Source organism: Pollachius pollachius (assembly GCF_949987615.1).
Source record: "Pollachius pollachius genome assembly, chromosome: 20".
NCBI classification, from domain to species: Eukaryota; Metazoa; Chordata; class Actinopteri; order Gadiformes; family Gadidae; genus Pollachius; species Pollachius pollachius.
The window spans coordinates 9231736-9259213 of NC_136953.1; the positions used below are offsets into that span (position 1 = coordinate 9231736).

The 27478-nt window shown below is 47.5% G+C and overlaps 3 protein-coding genes across 4 annotated transcripts in view; all 3 read right to left on the reverse strand.

The window, feature by feature from the left end:
* The window catches only part of actn3b (actinin alpha 3b), a 29557-nt gene extending 20560 nt beyond the window's left edge, over positions 1 to 8997 (reverse strand). Inside the window, exon 1 of the mRNA XM_079757549.1 lies at positions 8674 to 8997. Coding sequence (XP_079613675.1) covers positions 8674 to 8805 — 132 coding nt within the window. The 5' untranslated portion in view covers positions 8806 to 8997. The remainder of the gene's footprint in view (positions 1 to 8673) is intronic.
* A 1846-nt stretch (positions 8998 to 10843) lies between these two features.
* Positions 10844 to 20788, reverse strand: rbm14b (RNA binding motif protein 14b). Of its 2 annotated transcripts, none has more exons than XM_079757823.1 (4): positions 20757 to 20788; positions 18275 to 18627; positions 16859 to 17897; positions 10844 to 16361 (listed from the first exon to the last, which is right to left on the reverse strand). In XM_079757823.1, exons 2-4 carry the CDS (start codon positions 18621 to 18623, stop codon positions 16073 to 16075), a joined length of 1677 nt encoding a protein of 558 aa, XP_079613949.1. In that variant the 5' UTR covers positions 18624 to 18627; positions 20757 to 20788; the 3' UTR covers positions 10844 to 16072. The 2 variants fall into 2 exon arrangements, with proteins under 2 accessions (XP_079613949.1, XP_079613948.1); XM_079757822.1 differs by having other exon boundaries at positions 16859 to 17918.
* Positions 20789 to 21021: 233 nt separating this feature from the next.
* On the reverse strand, positions 21022 to 25404 carry ccs (copper chaperone for superoxide dismutase; the record flags this gene model as incomplete). Its single annotated transcript, XM_079757625.1, has 8 exons — positions 21022 to 22071; positions 22213 to 22316; positions 22826 to 22903; positions 23173 to 23233; positions 24343 to 24517; positions 24636 to 24773; positions 24915 to 24987; positions 25279 to 25404. The coding sequence occupies 8 exons, from the start codon at positions 25402 to 25404 to the stop codon at positions 21921 to 21923; spliced, it is 906 nt and encodes a 301-aa protein (XP_079613751.1). The 3' UTR covers positions 21022 to 21920.
* Positions 25405 to 27478: the final 2074 nt, after the last annotated feature.

Below are 27478 nucleotides of genomic sequence, written 5' to 3' on the forward strand. Positions count from 1 at the left end.
TGGTAATGGTTGGTAATGTGCATATTGGATGGGAATGATGGGAACTAATGGATGAAATAACGAATTGGCATAAGAAGATTGCATTCATTACATGCGACTGTAATGAAAAGTTTGATTCAAATGAGTTGTGTTCAATTTATAACGTCTATGAATCCAATGTCATCTATTAATCATCATCAGATGTTATAATTGGACATCTAAGATTTATACCATTTTCTGGTGAGATGCAGCGACGCGTGTGTGTATGTGTGTGCGTTGCTGCGATTGAAAGGATGTATTCCATCTAATAAACCAGAGTTTGACCTCTGCTGTAACACCATCTTCATAACAACACGACCTCCGTCAGGGCCGGCAGACCATAGAGGGAGGGGCATCATTTTTGCATAATCCATCCCATAATATCCAAGCGCCTACGAATGGTGACAGTACACTGGGGCGCATTGTCTGCCTCTCATGGCATGGCCGGCATCCAAACCTAAATGTTTATGTCTAAGTTCAGGGGATAAACAGCTTGGCTACCGAGCTCTCTCTGTGTGTGTGTGTGTGTGTGTGTGTGTGTGTGTGTGTATGTGCTTGAGCTAGACTCCTGCCAGATGCCAGTGGGCACAAGCAATTATGGCGAGCTTGCGAACAGGTGGCTATCCCAGTTAATGACACACACACACACACACACACACTCCTGCATAGATATACTTGCACACATACCTGCACACACATGCAAGGACAATCTTACAAATAGAAATACAAATACAAGGTGTCCTACATATAGTGACTCAGTGACTTTGACATTTCCATGGCGCGGATCCGATATTACGCTACAACAAACCAAATCTGCCAATTAAAAACCCTACGATACATGACATCACAGCCCCTATTTGGCATACTGTAAAAATGTTGCTTTAATGTGTCTGTGTGTTTGTGCTTCACCAATACCCTCACTGAAGAGACAATTAACTAATTAAGCCCACCTGGCTGTCTCTGTCCCGAGTTGCTGTGATGAACAATCCCAGTGATCAAATGGCTAACTATATGCAGCTGTGCATCAGCTGTGACATGGCCAGCTGTGTCTCCTTGAGTTGATTGTCTCATCGCAGCAGGAAACACTTCTGCATGTTCTGTTCTGTACCCGCGGAACAGTCCCTGTTAATGTCTGGCTGTTCTAGTGAGCTGTGAAATAAATGTCTCCATGCAGCCAAGCGGAGGGAGGCGGGTTGTGTGTGCGTCCCCATGATGTGTGTGTGTGTGTGTCCATGACAAGGTGTTTGGGTTTATATGTTGTGTGTGTGTGTATGTGTGTCAGTCTGTGTGTGTGTGTGTTTGTGTGTTTGTGTTTGTCCAAGACAAGGTGTTTTGGTGTGTTTGTGTGTGTCAGTCTGTGAATCTGTGTATGTGTGTGTGTGTGTGTGTGTGTGTGTGTTCTTCTCGCTGACAGGAGCTGTGGGCCTGCTGTCTCCACAGCCTTTGGATGTGTAACTTTGTTGGCAGTGTGTGAGCATGGCCCAACAGTGGGACAGTTCACCAGAACCCCAAACAAACAGAACATCAGAAAGACGTTAAAGACCTGTCTGGCCTGTGGACAACAGCTTTACTTCCTCAGGTTTGAGTCCATTTGCAATAAATATGCTACACCAAAATTACAACAATTTAACTTGCACACGTTACACTGTCTCACTACACTACTGCCTGTAGTGCCGTCATCCGCTTACAACACATCTGCTTATGGGCCTTATTTGTAGGTATTAGCGTTTTGAAATGGTTTTATGTGCTTATGTCTAATTATGCTGGCTTTCACTCTACGCCTTGCTCGGGAGTGAATAGTGGGAATGGATTAACCCAAATTAAATGAAGAGCGTGCAATTCGCTTAATTCAGCTCTCCTGCAACTCAACCATTGAGGTGTCTAGCGTGTGTTGTCAAGGCGAAGTAACAATGGCTGGCGTCGTTATCCTCATCAGTGTTCACCATTGTTCCATTGATGAAGATGAGGATGGCGACGATGAGGAGGAGCATGAACCCATGAGGTTTGACCTGGGTGCTTGTCCTCACTGCAGGGGGTGTGGTCACAGAAAGGGGGATGGATTTGGGGGTCCAAGGTGGGTCTAATTTCAGGGGGCCTGTGCTTTCTCTGAAGTGCAGATCTGGGGTCAGCTAATTCCTTCTGCAAAAGGAAACTTGACCGTGAAGACCTAAGTTTGAAAAGTGACCTTAAGTTATCTGTGGTAGCCAGTCACTGCCTCCCCCCTGCCCCCCCCCCGCCCCCAGTTACCCAGAATACATTTCCCCAATTAAAAAAAGCAGCACAACATTGTCAGTAACCTTAAATCAAAGTGGTCAGATGTCGACTTTTTGCAAGTATTCTGAAACTTAGATTTTTTCCCTGTCCCTCTCTTCTTACAGATTTCACACAATAAAATGTGTTTTTGGAAAAAACAACGTTGTTCCTTTCATTGCTATTGACAATGCAACGTATTATAACCCTATGACTAGAACATTGTTTTACAAATTCTACAAACGGCAACTTCCTCTTTGATTGGGACAGCATTTTCATCACACAGCTTGCAAATTGGCTACGTTTCAAGTGTAAAATACAAAAGATATATCCATTCATGTACAGGGCATTAAATCAAATAAATGTGGTTGGCACCTTTTCAAAGTGCTTTCTGATTTCGGCAGTAGTGCACATTATGCACCTGAAAGTGAGATCAGAGCATGGCATCACAGGAGACTGTCTGTCTCATTAGGCCCGTCGCTAAGCACTGACTTCCGTCAGTTCAGATTTATAAATACCCATTACGCAATCACTAGCGTCACCGTTTAGACCCATTGCTCAGTTTCATGACGGAAAAACATTGTTTTTTTTTACCAGCAACAGCTGATGTTTATGCTATTACACCGTAACAAGTTCTCAATTTATTTATTAATATTAATAAAGGCATGCATGAGAGCTGGTTTGTACGCTTTTACTATACAAATGGTTGTTTAGTCCCACGGTCATCACAATGACTCCACTCAATCAGACAGACTTCAGAAAGTAGGCCTTCCTAATCAACCGCTCTCCTCACAGGCAGAGAAAGGCCACTGGGTTAAGGAACCATTTTGGTTCACACCTACGAGGGGCTTTGACGAGGTCCAAGATGGCCGCTCTCCTTCAGCCCATCAATCAACGTTTCTACTTTCTCCTCTCCGGATTCTTACCCCCCGGCCGTATAGTGTTTCTGTCTGTGACACTTTGAGGCATTAAAAACCACCTACCATGCTACGGTTCAATCTTTCCAACACATGCAGTCCTGTTTAAAATGCACTTAAGCATGTTAAATATTTCCCCATTACCACAAGAAAACTGCACGTGTGCCATTTGACACACATTCTCCAAGAGAAGCTTATCGTCCATATTATCCATGTGGATATTTTATTCGATTTAATCATCTTGTTTATGTTGTATGTATATGCTGTATGTGACGTCTTCAAGCTACTGTGACTTCGAATTTCCTTCGGGGACAATATAGTAAACATCTATCTATCTATCTATCTATCTATAAAGAAATGTGCCGAGCGAGACACCTTTGACCGGCCACTCCTCACCACTTTAAGCTCCCTTAAGGTAACACACTCTCAGGCCCGGTGGTCCACAGTGTGTGGGACCCGACTCGCGAGATTGTAGGTGCCAAAACTCGAGAAGGGGGAAAAGGGAAAACCGGCTTGTAACCGAGGGTTGTTAACCTGTAAATGTCACGCTGGCAGACGCACCGAAATCACACCAAATTCTCCTGCACTTTTTAGGAAAGGCGCGCACAAACACACACACACACACACACGCGCGCATGCATTAGATATTGCTCAGGCTCTCCGTGGCCTCCCAGCAGGGCTGCTTTCCGCCGTACTAAAGCAGTTTATAGAACCCTCCCTACATGGACACAGCTTCTGGAATAGCAACTGCCATCTGATCTGACTGCGAGCTCGCTCACCTCTCCCCTTACGTGCGCGCGCACAAGCACACATTAACACACGCAAACACAAACACATACACACACGTGCAAACACATACACACTCGCGCGCAAACTCACACACACTTACACCCATATGCCTAAACACACACACACTATGCACGTTAAACCCTACAGGTATACAGTATAATTCAGTGATTAAAGTCATAATAAGAAAAAATATCTATAGTTGACTCAAACAAATGTGTTAATAATGCATTGGATAAAAACACATTTGTATCAAGATTTGGATTAGGATTTGTATCACACTTCATCATTGTTTTAATTTAAAATACTGATTTACACCAGGATGGATTTAATCCTTTTAATGTTTATTTGTTCATTTCAGTAATTTCATTAATTATTTTTTTCTTTTCCTTTTACCTCATTTGAAGCTGAATTATTCCCTGCTCGTTATCTTATTTCCATCTGAGTTGACCCCAAATCAACTTTTTATGTACAACTTTGTTATAATTAGAAAAAGAACAATCACTGGGCTCGTAACCTAATTTATTCCCACCCACATATAAAAAAAAAATAAGTGGACTCTCACTGCCTCCGGCCACACCACTGAGGTGGACCGGGTAGTGGAATCACATGACCCTGACAGAGTGAATTGTGGGTGTAAAACCAAGATGTCACCCGAGGACACCCCCCAGCTCCCATCGCCTCCCCCAACCCCTGCCCCATCCTTTTTAATTTGGGGATTGATGAACAAGTTACCGAATTTATCTGTATTACTTCAATTTCTACGTTTTGGTTGAGTTCATGCATGAGGCGGCCCTCTGCCATCCTGAATGTAAAGGGGGATCGTTGGCTCTAGCCTTGGCCTGTCATGTGTTCAGGTAGTGAGTGTCTCTTCGAGTTAGAGTTTAGAAAAATATGGTGACATGGGTCCTCTCCAGCCCTAAGGCAACCAATTTAGGATATGGCGCCCAGCCCACACTGTTATCCATTTCTACCCTGTTCCCCTACTATACACAGTAAAACAAGAGAGCTCGCAAACTATCCTTGAGGCAATATTTAATTAGAGTTACCCGACCTTTCATCAGACCTATTTATAGCTTTTATCTGTTGGGACCAAGATTCTAATTTATAATAAGCAAATTATAGTTAACACGAATACTATTCTAAATAATATATATGTATATCACACGCAAATTATAATACATTATATTATCGTGAGAAAAAACCTCCAAAATAACTAGCTAGTATCTCCTCTGAAAAGTTGGCGGTCTTCTCTCTGGCTGGCAGAGGAGCTGCTAACTCCTTAACGAGATCAGGGCAGGACCAATGAGATTACAGCCCTGCGTCAACATCTCATGTTAGCCTTGGTGTACGACGACGACGGCATCATCCCGGCCGGAATGGACCGCTATCTCATTACCGCCGTATTACGCTGTAACGGCGGGTGCGTAACGAAGATGAATCTCTTTGTGTCGCTTTGTTTATCAGGCACCATCTGGGAGAGCCAGACAGTGAGCAGAAACGAGACGGCGCAAAGTGGATAAAAGCTAATCCAATGAAAGAATAATGACAAAAGACATCAATGGTGTTTAGCACTCTCTGGCATCATCATTACATCACCACTAAAATTAGCCATTCTGAGGACGTTTAGTCCTTACAATGCATGTAGGCCTATGCAGTGACAGGTGATGTAATGCTTTACAATATGGGTATTTACACCGATATACAATATCTATAGTGCCTTCCCCATCTCAGGGGTCGTTATGCTTGACGAAGCAAACCCTAGCGCATCTCACCAGATCGTCCACAGGGTCTTTGAGCGTATGACACACGGGTACAGCGATTTCACACTTCTTGGGCCACAAGGAGCGTCAGCTTAATTCGATGAAGCAGGGGGGGGGCGGGCTCGGCCTTTGCTTCATCGCTGCTGACCCTCGGACCCCCCCACCCCCACCCCCATCCACTGTGTGGTTAAACAGCAACAGCCATTGAACCACGGTGGCGTTTGATAGCCCTGTGTAATGGGTATTTATAGGCTAACGCTAGCATAAGCTTCACCAGCCAGCCAGCCAGCCAGGCCAGTCATTCAGGTTTCCAGGGAGCAGCTGAACACTCAGACTATGCACAGTTAAAGTGTCAAGACTTCAATGGCACCGCCCCCCTCCCCCTCCCAGGCCCCCCCGCCTTAAAAAAAGAAAAACTTTTTGCAATGTCTTCAAATGAAGACAAAGGACGCGAGGGGGCGAACACTGAGAATAACTATTTACAGTCGACGGCGGCCTGATCAGTGACTGGAAAGGCGCTGTGTTGAAAAACAACTGCTCCCGCTCCCACTCATCCCCCTCATGGCGGGTCTCCCTGGGATACCACGGGAGCGAACCATCGATCCAGCCAGCGTTGAAGGCTAGGGCTTCTGGCTGTGTGGATTCACCAAAGCGAGCGGGAGGGTGATCTGTGTGGGCTGGCCGCTCCCAGGCGTAGGAAGGGCTCATGCTAAGCTTCAGCACTTAAGAGTAAAAATAATAACAATTTGACCCCCTGCCCCCACACACACACACAAAAACACACACACAAAGACCAAAGACACACACATCTTAAGACTTTTTATACCTCATGTGTTTTATGTTGCCTAGTGCTGTGAATAACCAGAGCTCTTTCGATGGAGCCCTTGGTGACCACGCCCCCTCGCGGCCTCTTATCGCCGTGGTCACCGCATCCCAGGTGGGTTTGAATGCGGAGCCGCCTCCTTTGCTGCCAAATGTACTTGTAATAATGTAATGTAACAGATACAAATGAACTTCTGGTTTTCCTCAAGAAGAACATTTCAAAAAATCAAGTCAACCTTCAAGAAAACTCTTGTCAGGGTGTTGTTGATACGATATTGATGCGATGATGATATGATGATATGAACGTGTGATTGATGTCAACAGCTAGCCTAATTGCAGGACATGTCTGCATGTGCGGACACACACACAACCAGACACACACACACAGACTCACACACAATTTCCGATGTCTTCGACGTATCCGGTTCTACATGGTTGTGCGTTGACAAACACTAGCCTAATACCGCCTTAAGGGTTTGATGAGGAGGGTATATTTTATTCCGGTGCAATCTCTGGGATGTGCTGTGAGAGAACAGCTGGGGGCCGGGGTGGCCTCCAGATCCATTACACCACAATATGAGGTCCTAGCTATACTTATGGGCTGATATCACCTCCTTAAACTGAGTTTAACGTGCCAGGAAGTGCAAGGGAGTACAGTGACCCGGTCCCCAGAGAGGTGGAAGGGTAAAGTGTGTGTATTTCAATATACATCATATAATCCTACTTAATACTTGTCTTGACACATGAACTAAAAAAAACTAAGAGTGAGGCTTCATTAAGTTGATTATTGTGCACAAAAAAACAATCCAAAGGGAGGAAGGGTTAAGGGAAATGTTGGATTAACGGGGAGAGAGAGAGAGAGAGAGAGAGAGAGAGAGAGAGAGAGAGAGAGAGAGAGAGAGAGAGACTATGGAAGACGGGGAGGAGTGAGGCAGGTTGAGAAGTATTTATAGGAAGACGTTTATTTGTGGGCCTGTGAAACCAACCCAGGCTATATATCTTGCCAGGTCCCTCTCTCTCTCGCCATCTGTTAGGGTTCCTCAGACTTGTCAGTCTTAAACCAAACTAAAGGACTTAAGCGCTATAGGTGTGTGTGTGTGTGTGTGGGTTTCTGATAATATTTAAAAAAAATCTTTCAATCTAACACATTAATTGATTTAATCAATAGACATATATTAAATGCCTTTATATATTCTGTCATAATTGAATGGTGGATATTGTTGGCAACTATTTCTGCTTATTGAAAAGTCACATGACATTATGTATGTTTTGGGGTCTATCAAGTAAACCTTAAATGGTGGAACCATATTAACTGTGTGGGGTGTGTGTGTGTGTGTGTGTGTGTGTGTGTGTGTGTGTGTGTGTGTGTGTGTGTGTGTGTGTGTGTGTGTGTGTGTGTGTGTGTGTGTGTGTTCAGGTTTATGTGGTGAAGACGTCACCTCATGCTCTAATACCTCATAGCTGGGACGGCTCATTAAACGCACCTGTTTCTAAAATCTTCGCAGGGAAAGCCAGCTAACCGCCAGGACAACGGGTTGGGACCAACATCTCATAAATCGGACCTTCTCTCTCTCAACACACCTAATTTTACAACATAAAAAGCGGATTTTGCCTGTGTGTCGGCGGGCCTGTTTGGTGCGGCTATACAGCCGTTATTGGCGGCGCACTTTGGTGAGGCTCGTGAGCACTGAGGAGCGCGCGTATTTAAATTCAGATGTTTCCCGCGGCGAAGACCAGGGTATATTTAGACAGCCTTCGCGAGGCGGTTGGGGGTAACTGAAAGACAACACTGAGAAAGTTGCACGACCGAAAATATCTGCTCACACAGCTACAAGCAGGACTACTGGAGGGGCCAGGTGCTGAGACCACTTTTGGCCCGGTAACAGACAAAACAAAGTGGCGACTGCCTCATTCGTTTCAGCACAATTTTCTTTCAATGTAAGACTCAAAATATAATATTCACTACTGATTGAGTCGCTACTAAATTTGGCCCGACTCAACATAGCCAAATTAATATTTGAAAGGTTGTCACATGTGTTGGGGCCGGGGAAAACCCAGTGTTGACGTGCGTAAAAAGTAAACTTTGCCACTCGCTGCCGTACCCAAACCGAACTTACCTTCCTCTGCTGCTTCTCCCAGGCCGGGTCCAGCAGTAGGTCTCTGTCCCAGCCTTCCTCCTGGGTCATGTAGGCCTCTTCCTGGTGAATCACGTAGCTGTTGTAAGTCATTGTGGTTTCGACAGCCGTCATCTTGCCGCCTGTTAGGACTTGTTCGTCCCCCTTAGCTTATAGTGAAACAAGTCTTCAAATACAAACAACGGCGCGGTTGTCTGTGGGCCGTTACTACCTCCTTGGGACGAGAGGTCTCGCTACACTACAAGTGAGAGAGAGGGAGAGAGAGAGAGAGAGAGAGCGAGGTGCTGCTGAGACCAGTCTCCACTGGTGCGGGGTGCCTGTGCGGAGGTGGTGCTCCCACTACCAGAAAACTTCGCTGGCCGGTATTCCTTTCCTGGTCAAAAGTAGCACACGTGACCGCGCCCCAATACTTATGGGAACTCGCCCTCGGGGTGTCGGATTCTGACCCCAAAAAGGTGCACAGGGGCGGGGCTGTTTCTCATGGCCAGGGCAGACAAGCTTCTCATTGGCCAGAGGGTACTTCCATCACGCCCCTCTCTTGGCTGCGGGTTTTTATAGCCTCTGCGATGCACCTGTTGCTGTTAGTGTCACTCAATGGCAACGGCAGGCCTTCGGTGTTTGTTATCTGAAGAGTCCATAGATATATCGTCCACTCGAAACAAGCATTATCATGCGATTTCCATTGGTTTATGGTTTATGAAATCACCAATTTGTATGCTAGTTTAAGGTGGATTCTGCTACAATAAAAAAAAGTAAATTGTATAGAGAATGAAAACAATCAAAATAATGAGTAAATTATAGATAAAATGAAACAGACAAGTTTTAGAGTAGAAAAAATAATTTATTTGCAAACAGGAAAGAAAAAATGTCCCACAAGAAATTGGGATTGGGTGTATCAATAAAGCCATGCATTATACGTTGCCAGATCACCTTATCCTGTGTGCATTTTGAAGTAGTGTATCGTGGACCTTCCCATTCCTTAGAGGTATCCTAATTATATTCAGTGCTCTATTAAGCAAACCGCAAAAATGTATTATTTAATACAATGCCGTTTACGTGCGTACAGCTATCTGTATTCAGCCATTGGTTTACGTTCATTATGGGCAGCGCACAGAAAAAAGCTGATAACGGTGTACAGCAGTTTATCACATGCAAGGGGTGGTGGGTTTAGGGGTTGTTTATATATTAATGTTAAATCTACCAAAATTGTATGATGATCCTAAATCTAAGCCATACTCCTGATTAAAGCCATTGATGGTTCCCAGTCTCAATTGTGCAAAATGGTGCAGTCATTGGGTGTGAATACGTTTAGAGTGTGTTCCACATGTGGCCGTCATCAAGTGTTTTCACAAGCGGACAGAATATGAAACACCACTTTAGCTGGTGAGTTGTTAGCAGCACGTACAGGTGAGCATGCGGTCTGAATATGATTTGCGCACAAATTCTGATACACAGCTAACATTTTGCTTGCGGTTGGCGTCTGTGAATTCATTTGGGGCTTGTGAATGCAGGGTTGCAATCGGATCAAACACAAAGAGCAGACGTACACAGGAAGCCTGAACAAGTGTTGGGTGTGGGTCGGAGTGATGGAGGGTTAAAATCGCGGGGGCGTTAGTAGATCGTGGAGGACACCATTAAGGCTGGATTGTTGATCAGAATTAATTCAGTTGGGCGGGCATTTGATAATAGGGTGTCATCATTGCATTCGATGACATCTTCCCTTTTTTCCCCTTTTGATATTTCACCAAACTCGACAGTCCGATATGGGAAACAGACCATCATTAAACCATCGAAAATGGGGAATGGAAATGGGACGAAATATATGTGTCAAGTAAGGAATAAAGCGACTAGATATTTTACGTATCATTTCTATTCCTCATTTTCCACCAATTGGCAATTGAAAACTTGGGCGATGACATCATTCCTCCAAGATTGAGCTGGGGAGGGCGGTGACAGGGAAGTGGTCGAGGCAGGGGGGGTGGGCATAGAGGGAGGGGCCGGGGGCCCTCGATAGCGCTACACACCAACTCACCTCACAACCACTGGGTTCCTCTTCTCCCTTCTCCAGGCTTCTTCGTCGTCCCCACTGTGTTCAGTTGTCTCCAGCCCCCCCTCCTTCTCCCTCCCAACCCCACCCCCACCCCAGCCCGGCAGCTGTCAGAGCAAAAGGTCAGACCACTGAGTTGTCCGCACTGACGTTTTGGATCTGCGCGTGTGCATACATTGGTCCACATACTACTACAGCTAGTAGTAGTAGGTGTTAGAACCAATGTCTTCTTACAAGCACATTTCTGCTAAGGACCCAAGCAGGGAAGGTCCCGCAGGTAAAAACACATGATTCCTTTGGAAAGAAAACTAAAAAACACACACACAGGAGGATTCAGCTTGTGTCGAAAGGGGAAAATGCGAGCGACAACACAGAGAGAGAGAGCGAGCAAGGTCACGGGTCCTTTTCATCCACAGCCGCGCAACGCCACAGCGCTCAGCGAGCGTTAGCTTGAAGCTAGTCAACCCATCCGTCACCAGAGTCTCCGCGTGGACGGTTAGCGTGTTCGGCACGGGCAAGGAGAGGTGGCAAACTACACATACACCACACACAGTGATTGTTTCTGAGGGGGAGTGGTGTGTGTGGGGGGGAGGGGCGTGAACCCAGAGCCAACATGTTTGACGGCGGTGGCGGCGGTGGACGCGTCGTTGCTGGCGGCGGAAGGAGCAGGGGTCGGGGCGCTTTGAGGGGAGGTGGGGATTGAAGAGGGAAGTGGGCAGGAGTGGCTGGGAGGAGACAAGGGGGGGGGGGGGGGGCGGTCGGCGAATGCGGCGCAGAGGGTGCTCACTAGTGGCCAGGGAACAAGGAGATCGTAACGGCACGTCCTCATGGGCCACGAACACAGACGCGTCTTTCCAAAGGACACTACATTCTCTCACAGTCACACAGTGTGTCTCTCTCTCTCTCTCTCACACACACACACACACACACACACACACACACACACACACACACACGGCCTCTGATGCGGATGCACAGCAGGGGGGAGGCAGGCCACTACTTGTTTTACAGGAAGATGCAAACCACGGCCCCGTTCCACTGGGGCGGACACCTGCTCAGGAAGTGGCGGCGCAAGAGGGCAGGGCTTAGGAGGAAGGCAGGTACGCGGAGGGCGTGGCAGGTCATGGCACAACCAAGAGGGTGGGTTGGGGTGGGGTGGGAGCAGCAGGTAAAGGGCGGGTAGTGGCATCACCTTTTGTTTGTGGGACGGGGCGGGGCGGGATGTCGTTGCGGTGGTTTACCTTGCCGATGGCGAGACGGTGTCTCGCACAAAAAAGGCTTCCACGCCCCCCAGACGCTCCCGAGCGCCAGGTCCACATGGGCAGAGACAGAGGGAGAGAGAGAGAGAGATGGCGCTGGTGGTTGTGGGTGAGAAGGGGGGGTTGGTTGGTTGGTTGGGTTGGGTTGGGTGGGTTGACCTGGTTGTGTTGAGACACTAGTTAGTCAAGAGTCGTTGCCGTCAGCGGGCGCGTTTTTCTTTGGAGGGGAGGGGGGGAACGGCATATAGAATAGAGCAGTTATCACACATGCAGGCTTCTACAGTTGCGTGGACATAGACGACACGGTGAGGGGGAGGGGGGAGGTGGAGGTGAGGAGAGGGGTTTGGTGAAGCAAGGAGGAGGAGGAGACCCGACCAGACGCACAGCCCTTGGAACCCCAACAAACCCCCCACCCACCTCCCCCCAAAAAACAGACAAGGGCGCTGCCCCACAGATCAAAATGCGCCCCACGCCATTCTATCTGTGTGCCTCTCCCCAGCGTTTCACCACTCGCATTCGTGTGTGTGTGTGTGTGTGTGTGCACGTATAACCCCGGCCCCCCAAACCTCTGCAACCACATTAAAATGGACAACAGTTGTGGTAGTTGTTGTTCTGGTCAATTGGTCGACGAGAGAGGTTCTAAAAAGCGTTCTACGGCTGGTGTCCAGCGACGGGGGAGGAGGCGTGCACACAGTCGGGAGAGAAGCTGGAGAGAGGAAGGAGCACCAACCCAGACTTACCCTGACCATAGAGACCTTAGCTGGGCCAGCGTCTACACCTGTCTCCCCCTGGGGCTTGCCACTGTGTCAAGTGGGTCTGGTGGTCGCTTTCCACAAGGGCAACAGGAAGTAAAGAAAGAAAAAACGTAAACAGGAAGAATGGGGAAACGTCCAAACCCTTGTACTGCTTTGCGTTTCCTTTTTTTTTGGTTTTAACCACAGTTGTGAGCGAAACCTTCTTTATTATAATGGCAAGTACAGTATACATATGTCCAATAAAAAGCATGCCAGTTCTTTACTTCTTAAACTTTTCTTAAAAAAAAAGGGCTAAATTAAAATCTCTAAAAAAGAAATACGGTCTAAGACATGGCAAACAACACATTTCGCAACCATATATTTACACGAATGATGTAATTGGTATGTTCGTTTGTGTATATATGTTTATATGTATATATAAACCTATACATACAATACGACAGAGAGATTACATTGTGAGATGCAATAGTCCACTATGAACCACAGGAAGTTGGGGGTTGAACTGCGACTCGGGGAGGGGGTGTTGTTAATCAGACCAGGGGCCAAGTAGCATTTGCAAAGGATCCCTCGGCATGTTTGATGCCAAACTTTTTTTTTTTTTTTAAATCTTTCTGTGATTGATTTGTTTCCTTGAAAATGGTACCCATTCTCTTAACAAATGCTATTTGTTCTGTTCAAGGCCTGCTCTACAGGAAAAGGGGGTAACAATTAGGCTTGCTAGAAGACACTGGTCGATCTCTCTCTCTGTTCATTGGTACTAATGCCACAGGCCTCATCACCTTCAATGTTCTTTAAAAAGATGACAGAAAGAAAGAAGGCAGGAGGCCCAGTTTTGTATGATAAAAATATAAAAACAATGCCACGACAAAACCCCTTTACAGGCTGCTCCATACTGTGCTTTACTCATAGCCTCTAGTGTCTGCTATGCTTCAAAGTGGCACTCTGTCCATTATTTTCTTCTTTAATGAATGTTCTTTAAACTCTTGGCCCCTCAGACCCATGTACGATTTAAAAAGGAATATCTTGAAAGCACTTAAAAAACTATGGGAAATCACCCCACTAAATGCACTTAAATCAGAAAGCTGTTAGGCACATGGTTCACCTCGTCGCTAGGGTTACGAAGTCAGGCGGCGAAGAAGAAGATGAAGGGATTATTAGTAAACCGCTCAGTCTCCGTTCATGCCGTTAGTTAAAAACGCTGACTTGGATTACATGCTAGCAAAGCAAAAAAGGAAACAAAAATAAACAGTAAACAATATGAACGGTAAAAACACATTGGTAAAAAAAAGGCCTCTGTATGAAACACTGAAAGACTATATACACAAACACACAGGTGTGTGTCTCGACAGGAATCGACAACTACACTGCACTGTCAGCAGGCCTTTTGAGGAGCTAAACGCTGCTATGTTAACTGGTAACAAACCCGAATCAACATCCAGATTGATCAGGAAAAAAATGCTATCGTCTCCGCTGAAAATTTCATTGTCAGAGGTAGAGAAAGAGATAAGGATAGAGAGAGAAAGAGAGCGAGAGAGAGAGGAGCCAGTGTCTTTTGGGAGCCCTAGTTACAGCGAGTGTGTCGGAGGGGGAGTCAGGGGGGAGGCTGAGGAGGAAAGATCCAACAGACATTACAGTACACGTCAGCTGTGCTTTGTTTTTGTGTTCTTCGTCTCCCAGGCGGTTTGTGTGTGAGAGTTTTGTGCGCTGCAAGGGGGAGGGAGGGAGGGGATGGGTGGTGGACCGGGGTCATCATCATCACAGCTTCTGAACATGTGCAACACGACAATCTCTTGCTGTCTCTCACTCTCTCGCCTCCCGGGGGGGGAACCAGAAACCCGGCATTCATTCAAGCCAAATACTACTACCGTGGTCCCGCCCGCTAGACAGTGGTGTGCTCTTCAGCCCCCCACAGCCCGGCCCCTGGTCTGGGTGGTGAACTGATGAGAAACCTAACAGAAGGCAGACAGGGTCGCTGTTCTTTCATTAATAGCAGTATGAGCTGCCCTGGTGTATTTGCAAAGGAGAGGCGGTGGATTGATTGATAAACAACTAAAAAGGGTTTGGCTTTTAAAAAAGGATCAATGTACAGTGTGTGATATCTATCTATATAGATATCTACACTAGGGATGTGAATAACTCCAATTTTTCATGGTTGAATAATCGGTGGGTGGTATGAACGAATAATCGATTATTCGATGTGTGCCGACATTCACAAAGGCAGCCATGGATCATCAGAAATCACTTAATATCTTAAACGCAAAACAACAACTACCTGCTAAGTAGTTCCAGTCAAATTGTCTGTTCAGCCCTCAAAACGAGAGCTGGTAAATTGTGAAAAAAAGCATTCAACTGTAATCCGAAAACGCAGTTATATGCTATAGTCCCTACAGTATCTGTGGTATAAAGGCTGAATCACGACGGTCTACTTTCAACATAAAGAGTACGTATTTATAATTTGAAATTCGTCCCAGCCTTTATACCACAGATACTATTGGGTCTATAGCATATAACCGCGTTGTCTGATTACAGTTTAATGTAACAGTAAACTGACAACACCGCTAGTTAACACCGCAACTGAAAATTAACCGCACGGAGATAACCATGGCAACCGGTCCAAATGTTCGACTTTGACCCTCGGGAACAAATAATCGAATAATCGAATATTCTGACCCATCCCTAATATACACGCGTATTAAAAGGCATATGTGATAGGATACGACTGCTATGCTGGCTGCTATACTGGCACATGTGTGTGAGGTTAGTGGCACAACTTTGTGTTAAAGTGTGAAACATAACTAATGCCCTCAGAGCAGGCCAGGGGAAGGCGGGGGGGCGTGTCTCTTTCTGCACAGCACCCTAGCGGTCAGTACCACGGCGGCTCACAGCCCAACCCCCAACCCCCATACCTTATTTCAGAGACACACACACACACACACACACACACACACACACACACACACAGGCAAGCAGATGTGCACACATCCACACACACAGCTATAACGAGGTGCTTAAGCTCAGGGAGGAAATAACAGATTGAGGTTTTCGGGGAGTTGTGTAATGCAAGTGTACAGGTGCGTGTGTGTGTGTATGCATGTGGTACAGTTGAGCGGTGGTGGGGGTTTGGAGGGGAAGCAGTAGAAGGACGGGTTGGGGGGCAGAGGGGGGGACACCCCCCACAGGGAGCTGTGCTTGTAGGTGTGCGTAGGTTTTTGTGTGTAGGTGTAGGTGTGTGTGTGTGTGTGTGTGTGTCCGTGCGCACGTGCGTCGTAATAAAAAAAAAAACAAAAAAAAAACAAATCAACAACAACCAAAAACAAGGACTATCGGTAGGGGGGCTCGGGGGCGTGGAGGGAGAGTTCGGGGCGACGGAGGACGGCCTCCTTGCGCGGGGCGGAGGGGGGCGGCGGCGGCAACGGCGGCTCATACACCCTGGGCCCGGCGGCCATGCCGGCCACGGGCACCACCGAGGGCCGGAGGGCTTCCAGCGTGGCCACGGGCTGCGGGGGCATGGCGCCCACCGGCATCGCCTGCATGGCGCCCGTGGGCGGCGGGTAGGCGTACTGGAACTGCGGGTACTGCTGCAGCTGCTGGTAGTACTCGGCGTAGTACCTGGGGGGGGGGGGGGTGGTTGCAAAAGGGGGGGGAGGGGGAGGGGGGTGTTAGGTTGGAGGAGAAGGGAGGGGGAGGGTTGTGAGGGGTTGGGGAGAGAGGAGAGAGGCTGGTTTAGGTAAGGTCAGGGCTGCATGGCGGTCATGGTGTTTGGTGTGTCGTGGCGAGGGGGGGGGGGGGGGGGGGGGGGGGGTGGTGTGCCTGGACAGAGAAGGAAAGGAAGCCGACAACGCCGGTGATAACAACGACGTTTTAACAGAGTAGAGAACCTTTGCGGATCTCAAGAGGACGGACGACACAGAGGAGGGTACATGAGAGGGCGACGCAGCGGTTGGGAGACACGGGGGGCTTTAGAGGGAGCAGCGAGGGCAGGGGCCCCCCAGCGGTGGGGGACGGGAGACAAGAGGGTGTTTAGACGGGTTAAGACGGGTTAAGAAGTGGCGGCTAGGACCGGTCGACACCGGGGTTGGAGGAGGGGGGGGGGGGCGTCTCCCTACCTGGCCATGGGGTCCTCCGCGGCCTCCGCGGCCTCCTCGGCGGCGCGGCCGGCCGGCGTGGGCAGCAGCGGGCGGCGGGGCTTGGCCCGCTGGTACATGAAGGGCTTCATCACCGGGTCGGGCAGCAGAGGCATGGAGCGCCGCAGGGGGCTCCGGTCCCGCTCGCCCGACTTGGCGGCGGCTGCCGCCGCCGCCACCGCCACCTGGTGGTCGTGCAGGACGTGCTGGCCCTGGGCGAAGTAGTGCGCCTGGCGCGCCGCCTCCAGGATGGCCTGGGTGGGGTCGCCGCCGCCCATCCCGCCCATGGCGCTGATGTGGGCGTAGGCCGGCCCGCCGCCGCCGTACATGGCCGGGGCGACAGTGTACGCCGGGTTGACGGCCGCCTGCATCTCCAGGCCGGGGCCGGCCGTCAGGTACACGGGGTGGTTGCCCATGGCCTGGGCGTAGACCGGCGTGCTGTAGGCGTGGGCGTGCGCCGCCGCCGCCGCCGCCTGGTTGGCCACCTGGCCGTAGAGGTTGTGGCCCATCTGGCTGTACATCTGGGTGGCGCCCGACGACAGCGCCGCCTGGTTGGCCGCCACCGTGCCGTAGAGCTGGTTGGCCACGTTGGCGCCGTACACCTGGCTGGCGAGCGCGCCGTACACCGCCTGGTTCACCGGGTTGCCGTCGCTGCGCGCGCCGGTGGTGAGGCCCGTGAGCGCGGCGTAGGTGGGGTCGAAGGTGGACGTGTTGTACACCGAGTTGTGCACGCTCTGCTGCACCTGCAGCGGGAGTCCCGCCGCCGCCGCCGCCGCCGCCGCCAGCACGGCGGCCTGGCTCTGGTACTGCTCCAGGGAGGACTTGCCCGCGGGGCACTCGCCGGCGTAGTGGCCCTGCTTGCCGCAGCTCACGCAGGGGATCTTGCCGGTGGGCGTCTGCTTGCTGGGCTGCACCTTCGACAGCTCCACGGAGAGCGGGCGGCCCTTGAAGGAGGTGCCGTGGAGGGCCTCGATGGCCTGCAGCGCGTCCTCCTTGTTCTCCATGTGGACAAAGGCGTAGCCTGCGGAAGAGGAATGCCTGGCTGTCATTGAGCGCAGGGACAACAGTTAGGACAACAGCCGCATGCCACGGACACACACTTATAGACTCTACGTTCGCCTACACGACGGTAGGGCAGTGGCCGGTCCTAACGTGCCACTGGGGTTGACCAGCCACCATCAATTCCTCCAACACGTCATGTCCGGGCTTCTTTAATCGTGCCCGACATGTTATAAACGTCGGAGCTTTTCAACTTGTATTTAACCGATGAATGAATGAATCACATTTTTACCCGTTGCAACAAAACACGATTTCACTACTTCACTACGGCCGTTCAAAGTCAAAACATACATGTCGAGATACCCCCCCCCGTCCTTTGCCCAGATGTTTGAGGCTCACCTTTGACCTTGTCACACTCCAGAACCTTGCCGAAGGTCTGGAAGAGCTCCTGGAGGTCCTCCGTGGTGCACATGCCGCTCAGGTTGCCCACAAACACCTTGGTGGAGTGGAGGGGCCGCCCGCGGGATTCCTCCACCACCAGGTTGCGGCCGCGGAACTCGCGGCCGTTGAGCTCGCGGATGGCGCGCTCCGCCGAGCCGTCGCCGTGCAGGTGCACGAAGGCGAACTGCCGCAGCACGCTGCAGCTCACCACCTGGCCGTAGGACTCGAAGATGGCCGACAGCTCCTCCTGGGTGGTGTCCAACGCTAGGTTCCCCACGAAGAGCTTCACCGTGTTGCTCTTGTCCATGGCTCTGGAGAGGGGCGAGAGGAGAAGGGGGCGGTTAGCGAGGCCAGATTTGAGGAATTATTCATATTTAATAATAATGATAGATAATAATAATTTATAATGTAATTACAGGTCAGCTCGTTCGAAAATGGTGCAGTGTGACGCTTTCTGATTAATGAAGTGATCAAACTTTTCCATGTAATTAAAAAAGTAACCTTGGGGATACCACATCTCCCCACCTTCTCAGACGAAAACGCTCATTTACATTCAGTTTTAAAAATCAAGCTGCCCCAGGGAATTGTTACTGGGTAACAGTCGTGCGTTGATGTTTTTTTTTTATTAAAAGAGTACTTCTTCATAAGCATGTATGCATGAGAACTAGTATCAGGAACCGATGTCCCAACTCTTACGTGGAAATGTTTTTTGCAGATGGTGATATTTTCGCAACACTCTGTCCTGTCTTATTACAAAATAGCAGGGTTCCCTTTTAAGGGCAACCCATTAGTGGTTGTTTGGCTTAAGACCTGAAGTCTACTCATATCTCCTACTGAGATAGAGAGTGATAGTAATCAGCTAATCTGACGGCTTACAGAAAGACGGCTATGTGTTTGGGATCAGTGAAGTGTTTTTGAGGGTAAACCTCTGCAACAAGTAGAAGTCAGAAGCAGATGTAAATGTTGTGCGTGTATTTTCAATAGTTTATTTTGAACACCTGTGTACTGGTTTTGCAGGCATTTATGTTATACCCCCAGAACAACACTATTTCTTTAAACCTCATGATTTGCTCCAATTGTGTAGTGAGAATGTCTCAACCCAGTTAATTTATGCCATGGCAAGCATCCCGTCTCATCTGATGTCCCCAACGTGCTACTTGATTTGTTCCATTGGCTGTCAGCTGGTGCTAAACATAACTTCAGGAAGCTATAAATCTTTGACCTCTGCACGAAAAAAGGCTGAAGCCACCAACCAGTCTTAAATGACATGATCAAACTCTCTTGCTCTCTTGCTTAGTTATTAGAATATATCTTATGTCAAAGTGTTATAGCATGCAGGGGTTTGAGCTACGTGAGCATTAATGTCTCAACTCCAAGACAATCATTATATAAAAGACAAGTTGAATGGGAAAAGTGAAATGGAAACATGTTCAGAACTACTATCTGGGTAAACAAACAAAGCGAATAAGGTGAAATATGCATTAGGCATATTAGGAAACTCTTGTTTCAAAATGTCAGTTGTTATTGAGTCATGCACTTATGTGTAAGTGAAATATGATCAGGCCAAGGGCCCCGTATTACGGTTCCCCAAACCCAAATTCCTAATCACTGGATTTTCCTCCATTAGTCAACATTATGTATCTTAGCGAATAGCTGGGGCTATAAACCAGACAACCGTTTAAAAAAAAAGAAGTCAAGTTTGTCTTTTTCATCATGGAGACTGGTTACCGTTAGTAAAAAAAAATGTGAATGTTTCAGCAATCCAAGGGAATGGTTCAGAATGGGGGAGAGGGGAACCGGCTAATAACCAGCAGCTAGTGACTTGGTGAAGCATGTCGCTTTTACAAATGGCTGATGCAGTGAAAAGGGGTCTGTCTGAAGCATCCCCGGGGGGCGACGAAGCCCTGATGACGCAGCACCAAACCGTTGTAAACACACGGTCAAAATTACACGAAATGTGTTCAAATAACGGCGGTGTATGCAGAGCTAGGCCTCGTCTTTTTTCTGAACTAAGCGCAGGTTTTTTTTTTTTTTACGTTTCCCCCTGAAGATGATGGCCAAAACGTGCTGCATGGGTTCGCTTATTAATCCATCGACGAGAACATCTGAAGTTTACAAAACAAATAAACCGAGGTAACGATGATAACGAGCTACAAAACGCAACTTAAAAAACAAAAGCAGTGATACAATGTTAAAACGCGGGTTACACAAAGACTGGAACCAATACAATGTAACGACGGACAATCACATTTCCCCGACAGGAACGAACCCACCGACTGCCAACAACCGAGGGATTCAAACCAAGATATAACACCCTTGTATCGTTACCTTAAAATAACACACAAAATACATTTGATTGTAAACTTGAAATATCAATGAAATGGATTAAGAATGCTTCGGAGAAGAATGAAAGGGACCAAAAAAAATGCTACCATCTTACCTAAGCGGTGCCGTGTTTCAAAATGGTAGCGCCTGCTTCCGCTAGTGAGGCTGTCGTCCGCCGCGCTGTAGGGAAAAAGAGGGAGGGCTGCGACATTTCACTGGATGCCCATTCTTCCACTCCATTCCTCCCCTCACGTCTTATCGCAAACCGTGATAAGAACAGCATATCTCGAAACTAGACCTATTCATATTTCTCCAGATTGAAGATTGGAAGCACCGAGCGGATTTTTAGAGCGGCAGGGCTGAATGTTTTTATTGCAGTGAATTCAATATGACGGGTTTTATTATAGTAACGCGATCATGTCACACAGAGTCCACTTTTATTACAAATAGAACGATTTAATGTCAAATCACTAACCAACTACGTGGTCTTTGCACAACAAAGATTGGCAACATTTTCTACATTCGCTGACTAGGGGGCAACATTTTTCGAAATAAATACAGATTTTCATTTTTACCGAATTAATAGTGTAATGCGCATTCAACAATATATCAGCAGTTTGACTAATGGGGCATACAGACATTTAAATAATTACATAATAATATTTGTATAACACCTCTAATACAGCCAAATAGATGTCTGCTAAGGACACAGTGCATGATAAAAAGCAATGGAAGAAACTATTTTGTGGCATACAAAAAAACAAAATGCGCCATCACATGTATTCATATTATAAACTTAGGAAAGGTTATTTCTAATTGTAAATAATATAATTATCAAACCTATCTTAAGCTAGAAGTATATGCCCGATATTCAGTAGCATAAAGGAGATGTACAAACTTATATATACAACTTTATCAAGCGCCTTATTGGTTATAGGCTAGTGTAAACATGTGAACACAAATCCACAACCATCTTCACTGATCCCACACCATGGTCCAAATGGGTCATTAAACCAAAAAGGGGGTCGAATTATAAGAGCGAAGGAATAAATTAACATAAAAAGCCAGAGAAAAATAAAGCCACATATCTTTGGCTTTTCCGTGAGCGTCAGGGTCTGTGCCACCTGAGTTCTCACCGATGCTTTACATTTAAATTTGTTGTTTTTTTTAATCATCATTGAAACGGTTGTCGATCGAGTTACTCAAGTCATAAACAAGCCTCGAAAAATAAACAACCAACACATGCAAAACCACGAGTGCGTGCCGATGCATGAGTGGCTCAGAGGTGGGCCGGGGGGGCCTCCATGCGGCGACCCTTCCCGGCGATGGGGCGGTCCCGCTCCTCCCATAGCGTCACACCGTCACACGCACAGATCTGCTTGGCGTTCTGGAAAAGTCCCGCCGAGCGAGCGATGATCCCACACGCCAGCCTGAGATCAGAATAACGAATGGCGAGAAGTTTAGAGGATGGAACATACACACACACACACACGTGTACGTGTGTGTGTGTGTGTGTGTGTGTGTGTGTCTGTGTGTGTGGGTGTACTGCTTCTCCCCCACCCAGCACCCACCTTTCGCCAGAGTTTCCTGTTTCTCTGGAAAGGGCGTGTCCTCCGCAGCCCAGGTCGTCTTCTCCTGCGTCCACCACCAACGATCGACCAATCACGTCCCACACCTGCAGCCAAGTGAGTATGGAGGCGGAGGTTCAAAAGAAACACCCCAAACTCAGGTTCAGGTCAGGGTCGGCCTGGCAAACAGGTCTTCCCCGGAAATGTTACAAGAAGGCTGAGCGATGGATGCGTTTCATGTACGTGGCATATGCGCCCGGCTAATAACGGGATTATTATACATTCAAAATATATATATATAACTTTTAAAACAAGAACATGGTGTAAAATAAGCCCACGTATGCAGAAGGTCCCAGTGAACACAAAACCCTTTCATAGTCCAAACCCTGGATAATGCATTGTTTAAATAAATCCCAAAGGCATAGTTTCACATTAGATCCAATAGATAGATTCCCCCAGTTGGAAACACTCAGGAAGGCGCTTTCATCTTTCTGAAGGTGAAAGAGCCTAGGTAGACCGTCTTAAGACTAACTCTGACAAATATATGTCTGATGGCTTTATGTGTGTGTGTGTGTTTGTGCACTAGTACATGGGTGCGTGTGTGTGTGTGTGTGACCTTTATTTGACGATCGTCAAGTCTAAACAACGCCCTCCCGTCGGGCCCGGCGACCACGTTTCCCAGGTCTCCTACATGCTGTACAACAGATGGGGGCCGAGTTTAAAAAACAACACACGAGTACAACATAAAGTTACATTCACATCTCTCCAGTCACTGCTTCAGTCGCCTGTCATTCTCTTACTTATTCACTCCCAATCGGTCAGCTGAACTGAGTCATCGACATTCTTTTGTTTCTTATCTTTTCCAATCTTTTTAAGAAGATAAGAGGCAGCTGAAGTGGAAGGATTACCGCCCCCGACGTTGGGTGCAGGTCATATTTCAGCGGCTCTGAGTCAGTGTTTTACCCTTTCCGAGTCCTCTGGTCCTCCATGGGGTTTTCCATAAGGATTGTAGTGATCCCCACAGCTGGAAATAAAATAACACAACCGGATGAACCCATGTTCATAGTCAATGGCAGCAATCACCAGCTACACATGATTGCATTTCTATAAGTATTCGATGAACAAAGACAACTAAAGTTGACCTTCATGTCAAACAGAAGATTCTAACAGAGATATACAGCAGAAAAACTCTATAGCAAATTATTTGCTAGCCAAGCAATGATAACCAGTGCAAATGACATTTTTTTAGGGAAATCCTGCTTTAACAAGGGGCTAGGGTAACAATATTTTACTCCCGAGTGAGAAATTCAGGACTTTGCATACTATGTAGCATTCTGCTAAACCAGTGCAGCAATCAGTGTTAAAGACGGACTGTCAAAACCCTTTTCACACTCACACGTTATTACACGCACAGTCAACTCCTTGCATGAGATGCGCTCAACAGCAAACCAAAATAAAATATAGTATAATACGTTTATGGGGGAGAGTGTTTTTTTTCAGTGTGCACACATTGAACACTACCCCCCTCCCCCTTTGGCTCCAACTGTGTTTTCATCCTTCTGTCAAAGTGAAATGTTTAACTTTTAAAATGCTGCATCATCGCCGGAAAATAAAACGACAACAAATGAGCTTTCTTTCCATCTATCAAAACGTGCGGAAGCAATTATCTCGGCCTTCACACACACACACACACACACACACACACACACACACACACACACTCACGCACAAAGTGTGTCTGCGTGAGAAAAATGGGATGTCACCAAAATGGGTGACGACGGCTTGTCTTGACCGTTCATCAGGCGCGCACACGCGCTACCATCAGCCGACACGCACCTTGTGCACGTCCGGAGAGAAAAGGTTCTCTCAACGTGGCTGTTCTCGCGGTCAAACAAGATCAACGATTTCGCATCGTGTGAGAAACAAGATAAATGGCAGGAGAGGAGTGAACGTATCCTATTAATGCTTTGCACTTGGTTCTACGAACATCCTTACTGTACCGACAGCGATAAATTGTTTCACCTTCTTCTGACAAATGTACTGATTGTAAATCGCTTTGGAGAAAAGGGTCTGCTGAATGCCCTGAATGTAAATGTAATGCTATTGGACACACTTCTTCAGGTTGAACCCTACCTGAGGCAGTCCGAGGTGAGGTCCCCCAGCGTGTGGACGTGCAGGCCGTGGGGCCCGGGCGCCAGGCCGTCCAGGGTCCCGTCGATCAGGCAGCGCTCCTCCGACAGCTGAAGGAAGCGGACCACCCCCTGGACGGACCCCACCCCGGACAGCATGGCCACAGCCGAGCCCAGGTCTTGGCACGTGGGAGAGATGATGAGAAGATGAGAAGATCCACATGCTCTCAACGAATCAGAACCACGGCCTGTCACTTACAAACGTACCCACACACACACACAGGCGCCGTTGCTCACCTGGTTCAGAACCTCCGATGCCTTTCAGCACGGCGCGGCGCCCGGTGCTCTCGATCAGAGCATGAACCTCCGCAGTGGTCAGGGTGGACTCCACCAGCACCTGCTCCGTCCTGACGTCTATGCTGACCGACTGCACCCCTGCGTGCACGTGCACAGACAGACAGACAAAAAAAGTAGATTAGATACAACAATTATTGGGGACATAACCACTGGCTGTATAGTGTGGAAACAGGGGCTAGATACAGTCGATACTGGTGTAGCTGTCTGGTACGTTCTTACCTGGTTTTCCCTCAAGTGCGTCACGAACCTGATTGGCACAGCTCTCGCATGTCATCTGGACAGCAAACTCCAGCTGTCAAAGTACCACAACAACACACCAAGAGGAAGAGGAATAAACCTATAGTGCACTGTGCATGATTTAACAATAGATTATCATCAACAACGCTTAGGGAAAATAGAGCAACATAGGAGCAATCGCCGACGGTATTGTGTAAGTGTTTCAATATGAACACATGTTCTAGAGATCTGCGTATTGCGAAGATGAGCATATCGCTATTGGCTATACTTTCTTGACAATTTCCTTAAGAACGTAAAGACACAGCGTGCAAAGACGTTTTATAAAACGTAAAGGATCCTTTTTTACCTTTGCTGATCTGAGCGAATCCATTTTGGGGACATCCGCCACAGCATGAGCAATGAATACAGAATTTAATAGATAACAGCCCACTTTTCTAGAAACGGAAACAAACTTTACTATGGGGGACGCCATGTTTGTGAGGTCATTCAGTTTCATATTCGACGTTACTGACGTCTAGTGTTGGGTTTCTGTCACTGCAACACGCGTCCTAAATAAAAGACAGGACCAGTGACTTACTAACGAATGAACATAATTGCTACCATACAAATGCCATTTTATTTGTCCATGCCATATCCTTTCATTTATCTTAGAAGAAGAACAGCTGGTTGGAAGGGTACATACATCTAATTGCATTGAATGTGTCAAGGAATAGTAACATGCCATGAAATCATTGGGGCCGTTAGAAGCTTACGGCCTAAACAAACCACTATGAGGATTGCATCCATTAATAATGATTGCTCTCCGTGTCTTTGGCTCAATGTAAATATGTGCTTACCCCTTCTTTCCATTTCATTATCTCTATAGATTATTGTTAGACGTATGACCTGCATATTACAGCTCTGAATGCATAATGGAAATCTGGACAAGCTGATTTATAATAATCATATTTATTTTCCAGGTCAGAGTGTCTATCTGCTTGTGCTTGCGTGCGTCTATTTCCCTATTGTTTTTTATTTTCTGTTTTTATATTGTCTCCAATCATATAATCATGTCTTGATTATATGACACACACACACACACACACACACACACACACACACACACACACACACGCACACACACATACAAACAAAGATAAAACGCTTATCTGTGTGTTTATGTTGGTTGGTGTGTAGTAAAATAATATGTGTGGTTGATGGCTGGTTCAATCACTCCCCCCTGCTTGGCCGAAGTCCGACCGATAAGACTCTGGGGCTTAGTGAGACAGCACACCTGTGGTGCTCCAGTAATAAGGGCCCCAAGGTTCATCCAGTCATCACAACAGACCCTTCCATCACAAGGAGAGCTCTGACATGCCAGCAAGGAACCCCATGCTGCCATTGGGTTCCGTGCCGGCGTCCTCTGCCTGTAACATTTCTCCACTCCCTGCAGTGAACCGGCTTCGATAACATCTACCAGTGGGCTGGGGAATACCCGGGCCCACCTTTTACCTTGAAGAGATGAAGACGAAATAACAGACCAACTGACCAACAGACAGACGGACAGTCAGCCAGACAGAGCGATAGATAGATAGAAAGATAGATAGATAGATAGATAGATAGATAGATAGATAGATAGATAGATAGATAGATAGATAGACACACGCAAACACACAAAACACACACACACACACATACAGACAGACACACATACACAAACACACACACACAGACAAACACATAAGAACACATACACACGCACACAGACAGACAGTGTCTAGATTGCATACCTGTGTGCAGCGAACCTCCTAGCTCCACATTATTAACAGTTAAGAACAATTCAAGGACACACCTCTTATGTCACAAAGTGTGCAATCATCTCAAAGTAAGCCCTGATCGATTCGGTGGTACACTTCTTATTCAAGAAGGCCCGATTTGGGCCTAATATTGCTGACCCCTGGAACACAATGAGTTATAATAGCATGGTGTTTAACATGCTGGGGATAAACACTCCATAATACGCTCCACTGCAGAGAATCAATGAGGGGAAAGACAGCGAAACCCAATCAAATGACGAAATCCATTGTTCCAGCCAACGGTCCCTTGAATACGGGAGACAATGCAACATGGTGGCAGGGAGGCGGGGCGTGGCCGGGGGGTGGGGCAGAGGCGGAGGCGGGGGTAGAGTTCCTGTGTGCATACCGTAAAATAGCACTCTCCCCGTTAAACGTTTTACATGACTATTATGCAACCAGCTATATCTGTTGACTGTGCGTGTGTAATAACGTGGGCCTGTGAAAAGAGTTTCAGCAGTCAGTTTTCTACACTGATTGCTGCACTGGTTTTAGCAGACTACTACATAGTATGCAAATTCCTTAACGTCTCTGTCGGGAGTAAAAGGACGGAACCCTAGCCCCTTCTAAAAGCAGGATTTCCCTGATTCCCCGTGTAGCAGTTTGTGACCATTGCAGTGTTGCAGTCTGCTGGATATCTCTGTCCGAATCTTCTGTTTGACATGGAGGTCAGCTTTAGTTGTTTTTGTTGTTCAAACGATCTATCACCACGAG

What these genes read in the sequence shown, in the direction of transcription:
- rbm14b (XM_079757822.1), bottom strand. Translation starts at nt 18,623, where the DNA reads ATGGACAAGAGCAACACGGTGAAGCTCTTCGTGGGGAACCTAGCGTTG. An exon ending in GGAGTGTGACAAGGTCAAAG is followed by an intron (nt 17,919 to 18,274) that starts GTGAGCCTCAAA and finishes GCTCAATGACAG; the next exon opens with CCAGGCATTCCTCTTCCGCA. An exon ending in GCGGAGGACCCCATGGCCAG is followed by an intron (nt 16,362 to 16,858) that starts GTAGGGAGACGC and finishes CCCCCCCCCCAG; the next exon opens with GTACTACGCCGAGTACTACC.